This window comes from Salpingoeca rosetta, assembly GCF_000188695.1.
Source record: "Salpingoeca rosetta unplaced genomic scaffold supercont1.1, whole genome shotgun sequence".
Lineage (NCBI taxonomy): Eukaryota > Choanoflagellata > Craspedida > Salpingoecidae > Salpingoeca > Salpingoeca rosetta.
This window is the reverse complement of record NW_004457740.1, coordinates 1,107,485-1,114,984: the sequence shown is the minus strand read 5'-3', so window position 1 is coordinate 1,114,984 and position 7,500 is coordinate 1,107,485. Positions and strand designations below refer to the sequence as shown.

The 7,500-nt window shown below is 57.3% G+C and overlaps 3 protein-coding genes across 3 annotated transcripts in view; 2 read left to right on the top strand and 1 right to left on the bottom strand.

Moving 5' to 3' along the window:
* The window catches only part of PTSG_00242 (uncharacterized protein), a 3,115-nt gene extending 186 nt beyond the window's left edge, over positions 1-2,929 (top strand). Inside the window, exons 2-5 of the mRNA XM_004998735.1 lie at positions 85-1,177; positions 1,318-1,364; positions 1,652-1,695; positions 1,925-2,929. Of these exons, the coding sequence (XP_004998792.1) occupies positions 85-1,177; positions 1,318-1,364; positions 1,652-1,695; positions 1,925-2,846 (2,106 nt within the window). The 3' untranslated portion in view covers positions 2,847-2,929. The remainder of the gene's footprint in view (positions 1-84; positions 1,178-1,317; positions 1,365-1,651; positions 1,696-1,924) is intronic.
* A 267-nt stretch (positions 2,930-3,196) lies between these two features.
* Positions 3,197-7,350, top strand: PTSG_00241 (uncharacterized protein). Its single transcript, XM_004998734.1, has 7 exons — positions 3,197-5,118; positions 5,385-5,487; positions 5,766-5,841; positions 6,184-6,264; positions 6,543-6,636; positions 6,823-6,932; positions 7,203-7,350. The coding sequence occupies exons 1-7, from the start codon at positions 3,225-3,227 to the stop codon at positions 7,293-7,295; spliced, it is 2,451 nt and encodes an 816-aa protein (XP_004998791.1). The 5' UTR covers positions 3,197-3,224; the 3' UTR covers positions 7,296-7,350.
* A 118-nt stretch (positions 7,351-7,468) lies between these two features.
* The window catches only part of PTSG_11565 (uncharacterized protein), a gene marked incomplete at its 3' end in the record, with an annotated part of 1,928 nt that continues 1,896 nt past the window's right edge, over positions 7,469-7,500 (bottom strand). Inside the window, exon 5 of the mRNA XM_004998733.1 lies at positions 7,469-7,480. Coding sequence (XP_004998790.1) covers positions 7,469-7,480 — 12 coding nt within the window. The remainder of the gene's footprint in view (positions 7,481-7,500) is intronic.

Genomic DNA, 7,500 nt, shown 5'->3' with positions numbered 1-7,500 from the left:
GAGTACAGATGCACTGATCGCCACACACACCGCCCCACACACATTCACACACATTCACACACATTCACACACTCTCTAATGCAGAACTCACCACTCTTTCACTACTTGCAAGACGTGGGAGAAGTTGACGTTGAAGCAGAGGAGCATGTAAGCAGTTCATGGGCACACGAGCAGCAACAACAGCAACAACAACAACAGCAGCAGCAGCAGCACAAGAACCAGCACTCGCGCGGGTTCACCGAGGAATCGTTCCGCTTTGGCGGGGCTCACGATGCAGATCGCTCATTGACGATTGAGGGTTGGCTGCAATCATGGCTACGACGCGCGCGTTCATACTGGCAAGCATGGAAGCAGCTTCGAGCACGCATGCTCGTGCAGCGTGTGGCTTGGTGCATCACGCGTTCCCCACACTTGCACGACGACGATGCCCTCTTGCTGCTGCAGATGGACGAGCAGCTGTTTGACGACAAGGGCTCCCCTGACCACGAGCACCAGCTCGGCGCCACAGCTGGGCGCAATGGCGGCTTCAGGTGGCCGCTGCTGCTTGGAAGTTTTGGTCGCAGCTGTTGGTACGTGTTGGGCCTCGGTGTCTCTGCCATACCAGCTACCTACTACACATGGCAGCTCCTCCGCTCGTCTTCTCCTTTGCCGTCTGGGTGGTCTGGGATTGGCGTCAACAGTCGGGCGACTCGCCGCATTCTTGTGGGTGCCGCCGCCGTGCTTGGCTGCACAGCACTCGCCTCGGTTGCCACCACCACTTCAGCCTGCCGCCGACTGCTAGCACGGGCGCCAGAGCACTCGTCCTTGGCTCTTCTGCAGCAGCTGCTCGAAGACCGACAGGCGTTTGTGATGACCTGCCACCGCGCTCTGTCCTCGCTGCAGCGCATCGAGCTTCTCCGCCGCGGCTTTGGCCTCGCTGAGCACATGCCGCCCATCTCCAGGATTGAGGCATGCGACCCCACCGCCGGCACGGCAGACAATGATGACAGCAGCAGCAGTAGCAGTAGCAGTGCTGTGGTGGCGTGCGTTGCGCTGCGCCACTGCTTGTGGTTGGCTCTCCTGCACTCCCTCGTGCGCGTGCGCCAACACACCCGCGCCATCCACGCGTCATACAGCTTGCACCCGGTTGCCGATGAGCCAACACGTGTGCTTGCCAGTGAACCGCTCTCTCGCCTCGGTACGCAGTGCACACCTACGCGTGGTGGAAATTGGGGTTTGTAAACTGCTCTGTTGGACTCGCATTGAACATCGAGCATGGTGACGGTTTACCTTCGGCTTGTTTTGCTGGCTCCGCTTCTCGCACACGTGTATCCACAGGAATCGATCACGATGCTACTACGACGCCTTCTCTGTCCGCACTCAAGGTGGCTCCTGTGCGTGTTTGTGTGTGTGTGTATATGTGTGTCTGTGTGTGTGTCTGTGTGTGTGTATATGTGTGTATATGTGTGTATATGTGTGTGTGTGTCTGTGTGTGTGTGTGTGTGCGTGTGCGTGCGTGTGCGTGCACGCGAAACCATATCTGTGTATGTGGGCGAGTGGGTCAAGCCGGCAGCGTGTCCCTTTGCCGTTTTGTGTCTGCGTTTCGTGCTACACTGAGACCATGCCTGAGCTAATCTTACCGGTGTGGGCAATACGTGCTATTCATGAACAGACGCTGTTTGATGTCGAAGTCATGCACTTCTCCGAGCTTTTGCGGTGTGTGCGTGTGTGTGTGTGGTGTATGGCCACGTGCAAACCTGCAGAGTCTGTTTGCCTTTGCCTGTTCGGTCTTTTCATCCAACGGAGACAGCGATTTATGCACAACTCGTACTTTCCCCTGCATGCAAGCGCCCACGTGCCCGAGCACCCAACCTCACATCCTGCAACCCCAACAAACACACACATTCACTCAAACACATGTGCGCACATGCACACATTCGAGCAGGCGAGTTGCGCTGCAGTGTTCACCAGCTCTGTGCGTGTCTGCGGTGGAGGCGGCAGAAAAGGTGCATGCCATCATCACACACAGCGACACACTCGCATATATGCAGTCGCTACAGCGTGTCACGCGGGCTGTGGAGCTGAGCCACAACATGGAGCTCATATGGCAGGGCGAACCGCCACAGGACGAAGCGGAGGAACAGGAGCAACAGTGGCGGCAACAGCGCTTGCACATGCGATGCCGCACCCACGAAACGGCAGGCATGCACGTTGATGATGTCCGTGGATACACCGCATATGCGCACCTTGCCGCAGACACGACGCTCACCTGCATGACGGCGGCGGCGCAGGTGAAGCAGTTGCACGACGCAGCCCTGCGGGCGTTCACGGCCGCGCAGTGGGACAGCCGCACTGCCAGGCGCGAGGTGGCCAGGGCCGTGAGCGGATTGCGTGCAAGCACGGCAAAGCTGGATGCGCTTGCCGGCCAGCTTGCATCCAGCGTGGACACGTGGCGCTGGCAGCCACATGTGGACGGCGGTGACAGAGGTGCAAGAGATGGTGGTGATGTGGAAGGCGTTGTTGGCGGCGGCACTGGCGCTGGCACGGGCGCAGCCCAGGGAACGGCGGGCGCGGCGGTCGTTGTCTCTGTTGTAGACGACGCCGGTAACGTGCCGAGCGCAGCGGCATGTGAGCAGCCGTTTGATTACTTTGAGGCCGAGGCGCGCGGGCAATGCGAGGGCGATGACGACGACGACGACCTGACGGAGGAAGAGCGCACGGCACGGTGGCGGGCCCAGCGGGAGGAGAGACGGCGGCGGTATGAGCTGGAACGGCAACAGGAGCTGGCCAGGCAACAGCAGCAGCAGACCACCGTGCAGCTGCTCTCGGAACTCTCCACCGTCCTGCAAGCCTTGCCCAAGCGATAGCGAGGAATAGCGAGAGAGAGAGAGAGGGGGGGGGGGGAGGAGAAGGTCCAGAGCGGGAGGGATGGAGGGAGAGAGAAAACGGGATGGCGAGATTATTAATCGGCATAACATGTGCGTGTTTGCTGTTGTGATGTGAAATGATAAAGGCCGCAACAAGCAGAGGTGTTCCTTTTCATTGTCGCATGCAACGCTGAGACTCTTGTCTTTGTCCACACACACGCACGCACACACACACACACACACACACGCACACACACACACACACACACACACACACACACACACACGCACACATGTGCCGCGAAATGCAACAACCACAACAACAACACTGCCACAAAAATCCGCATTCTCGACAACAAGCAAGCAGCAAGCAGCAACATGGGTGAAGCGAGCAGCGCGGCAGTTGCGGTGCTGGCCGAGCTGGTGCAGGAGGCAAGGGACGTGTGCCAGCAGCACCTGCAGCAGCAGACACAGCTGCACAACACCTTCAAGCACAGCATGGAGCGTGTGCTCCAGAAGATCAGCAAGCTGGAGAAGAAGGCACCGTCCTCACGAGCCGTGACCAGCAGCACAGCACACGCTGCCGAGAACGGGGACGCAAGCGGCTCCGAAGAGGAGGTTGTCGAGTACGTGTACTACGAAGTCGATTCAGAGGCCGGCGATGAGGCAGAGGTTGATGACGAGGAAGAGGGCGAAGAAGAGGGCGCCGATGAGGAGAACGATCAGGACAAAGACGAAGACAAAGAGGACGAAGATGGTCCAGCCGTGAAGACCCAGACAACGCACCAGCACCAACATGCACAGCAGCTGGAAACAGGTGCACCCGCTGCCAAGGCGACAGCAAAGACACCAGCACAAAGAGCGGGTGCAATCGCCAAGTCGGGGCCCAGGAGAACTGCTCAGTCGAAGCGCGCACCCGGGCACGAGTCGTCGTCATCGTTGTCGGGGTCTGAGTCTGGCTCATCGTACACGGGCTCATCTTACTCTGGCAGCTCTGGATCAGGCTCTGACGACGGCAGCAGTAGCGACAGTGACGACGGCAGCGGCAGCAACACTGACGACGGCAGCGACAGTCATCAGGAAGTTGGAACAAAGGCAAAGACAAAGGCAAAGACAGCGAGGCAGCGAACACCAGCAGCCAGCAAAGCCAGCGCGCTGGCACCACAGAAGCGCACGGCAAGGAAGACCGCCAGCAACGCTATTCGGCCTCCACCGTCACATCCATCTCAGGCAGATGAATCAGCCGCGGACAATACCAACACCAACACCAACACCAACACCAGCACGAATGCCAGCACGAATGCCACCACAAATGCCACCACAAATGCCACCAGCACTGCCGCTACTGACAGCGTTAGCGAGAGCATGGTCCCAGAAGAGTGCCGCAAGGTCCTCGACAAAGCCGCCGATGGCACGGCGACAGTGGACGACATTGGCACCTTCTTTGAATGGCGGAAGGACCTGCGTGAGGCCGCGTTCGACTGGTTCTGTGCAGAGAACCAGCTGCGAACACAGCACCCGCGATGGGGGAACATGTGCAAGTACACAATGGCCCTGATCAACGGCGCGCCAGCAACTCCTGCTTCCGAAGGCGTGCGGACACACGTGCTCCACAACCTCAACCTCTTCATCAAGGATAAAGGCCTGCTCAGCGCGGAGGAGCTGCGCAAGTCTGGCCGGCGCAAGCATCGACACACACACATTCAGGGCGCCGACTTTATCTCGTCAGAGTACCTGAACATGTACATTGCGCTGGAGAACCAAAGCAGCCGCAGCAGCAAGCGCACATCGTCCAAAGCGGCTGCGCGCAAGTCCAAGACGGGGGAAGCTGCCACATTGCCAAGGGCCAGTGGAGCAGCGTCATCCCCAAAGGCAGCACGGAAGAGCAGCAAGAAGACAACCCCCGTGAAGGGTGCAGCCACGACAGCAGCAGCAGGCAAGACCTCGCCCAAGAAGAAAGCAACACCGACCAGAGCGGGGAAAGAGGCGGCAGCCCCAGCGACCACACATGCGGAACCAGCAGACACCGCGACAGCAGATGCAGCGCCGTCAAGGTCGACCGCGAAGAAGCGAACAGCAAAGGGGGCGGTAACGCCGCAGTCCGCAAAGAAGGCCAAGACGTCAGCACGAAAGCAGACGGAGACAGAGACGGCAGTGGCAGGTGCTGCTGCTGGCGGTGACACGTTGGTACCTGTCCCGAAGAACAGACGGAAAACATTCACCGCTCACTTTTCAAAGTGGCCCGAGCTCGAGTGCCCCACATCGAAACTCAGTGCGTTGGTGTGTGCGTGTGCGTATGTGTGCGTGCGCGCGCGCGTGTGTGAGTGAGTGAGTGAGTGCGTGTGTGAGTGCGTGTGTGAGTGAGTGTTTGTGTGTGTGTGTGTGAGTGGGTAGGTGTGTGAGAGAGAGTGTGTGTGCACTGTTTGAGTGCGCTCGTTTGCGTGTTTGACGTGCACGTGACTGCTCACAGCTGCACCTGGTGATCCACAATGGCCATCACCACCTTTGCCGTGTGTGTATGTGCGTATGTGCGTTCAGTTGCGATTGCGCGGAAATCGCTTGCGTCCGATGTTCAGCCGCCGCCGCCTGACTGCACAGATGACTGTCTCCTCGGCGAAGCAAAGCGCTACGACAAAGAGCAGTGCGTTGGTGATTTGGCCATGCCGCTTCTTGTAATATGCTTGGTGTTGGTGTTTCACTGTGTGCTGTCCCTGTAGTCGTTCACCCACTTGCGTTGCCTGCCCGCTTGGCTTTGTCGATTGAATAACTGCGCTGACTTTGCTGGCTGTTTGGTCGGTTGGTCGGTTAGTCGGTTGGTGGGGCCGACGTGCTGGTTCTTCGCCTGCTCATACGTGTGTATGCAATATGGTTGTGCGCGTGCACATGTGTTTTTCGCTTGTGTGCACATTGGGGGTCCAGGCCGGCTGTGGCGTGCGACATTTGCGGGATTATGTACCACAGCGAGTGTGCGGCAGAAACATATTTCGAGCACGCGGTGTGTTTGGTGTCAGCTGTTTCCTTGCTGAAGTTATATGTATGTGTGTGTACATTCGTGAGAGAGTGTGTGAGTGTGTGAGAGCGTGTGTGGGTGTGCACGTGTGTGTGTATGAGTGTGTGTGTATGAGTGTGTGTGTGTATGTGTGCACGCGTGTGTACATTCGATGGTGTGTGTGTGTTTATACACATGTGTGTTCACATGTGTGCATCACCACCACTTCTAGCTCTTGTTTGCTCAACACCTTTTTCTGATTGATTAATCGCGCATCCCAATCATCGCTTCCCTTATGCTTGTTCTTTGCACGCCAACACCACCGCTGTTCTGGTGTCCTGCACACAGCCCGGCTTCATCTGCCCGACGTGCAATCGGACCACGCAGGTGGACGAGTCGTGGATGCACTGCGCCCTCATCAAACTCAGGGTGAGCTCGTGTTAGACACGTGTATTTGAGGAAGGCGAACGCTGTTTGCGATTGTCGTTGCGGATGCTGTGCGGCGCAACAGCCTGTGTTCTGTGTTTCTTTCATCACTGTCTCGTGACTCTCACTTGCAACACACGCACACACACGCACACACACACACACACTCACACACGCACACACACACACACACACACACACACACACACACACACACACACACACACACACACGCACGCACACACACGCACACACACACACGCACGCTGCCCCACGCGTAGGAGTACCGCCTTGCGTCCGGCGTGCTTGCTCGGAAGGTGTTCAACACCTTTGATGAGAAGGCGCCAAACGCCAGTCTCGTGCAAGAGCCAATGAGTATGTGAAGTGGCGTGTGAACGTAGGCGTTCATTGCTTGCTTGTTTGTTTGTTTGTTTGTTTGTTTGTTTGTGTGTTTGTTTGTTTGTTTGTGTGTTGTGTTGTGGGTAGTGTGTGTGTGTGTGTTGCGTGTTTTAAAGTGTGTGCAGGTACATCACTCACACGGTTGCGCTCATGCACCTTCAGGTTTCAATGTGATGCGCAGCAAGCTTAGCAAGCACGCGTACACCACTTGGGCGGATTTCTTCCGCGACATTGGTCTCATTGTCACCAACCACAGACTCATGAATCCAGACGTACGGTTCCGAATACCATGGCGTTGCGATTGTCGGCAGGCTGTGTACATTTGTGTGTGTGTGTGTGTGTGTGTGTGTGTGTGTGTGTGTGTGTGTGTGTGTGTGTGTGTGTGTGTGTGTGTGTGTGTGTGTGTGTGACATCCCAGCCTTCATGTGCGATGACCCAACGTGTCGACTGCTGCCACCACCATCATTCTGTCCACTGCAGCACATCCATCTCATCTCCGATCCCCTGCACGTCCCTGCTTGCTTGTCACGTGTGATGGGCAGAATCGTCGAGATGCAGACCAACTGCACATCCTGTTTGAGGCGCTGATTGAGGTCACCCGCAGTCGTCTCAAGGCCCTCCGCTCCAAGGACTGACGCGTTGTTTGGTTGTGTGTGTGTGTGTGCGTGTGTGTGTGTGTGTGCGTGTGTGTGTGTGTGTGTGTGCGCGTGTGTGTGTGTGTGCGCGTGTGTGTGTGTGTGTGTATGTGTGTGTCATGATCGGGTGCATGTGTGTGTGAGTTCTGGCGTGATAGAAGATCTGCATCCCATTATGTGTGATGCTGAGTTGTCACAATTCTTG

Excerpts from the sequence above, each read along its gene's own strand:
- PTSG_00241 (XM_004998734.1), top strand. The coding sequence starts at position 3,225 with ATGGGTGAAGCGAGCAGCGCGGCAGTTGCGGTGCTGGCCGAGCTGGTG. Across the intron at positions 5,488-5,765 it reads AAGCGCTACGACAAAGAGCA|GCCGGCTGTGGCGTGCGACA; the intron begins GTGCGTTGGTGA and ends TTGGGGGTCCAG. Across the intron at positions 5,842-6,183 it reads AAACATATTTCGAGCACGCG|CCCGGCTTCATCTGCCCGAC; the intron begins GTGTGTTTGGTG and ends TCCTGCACACAG.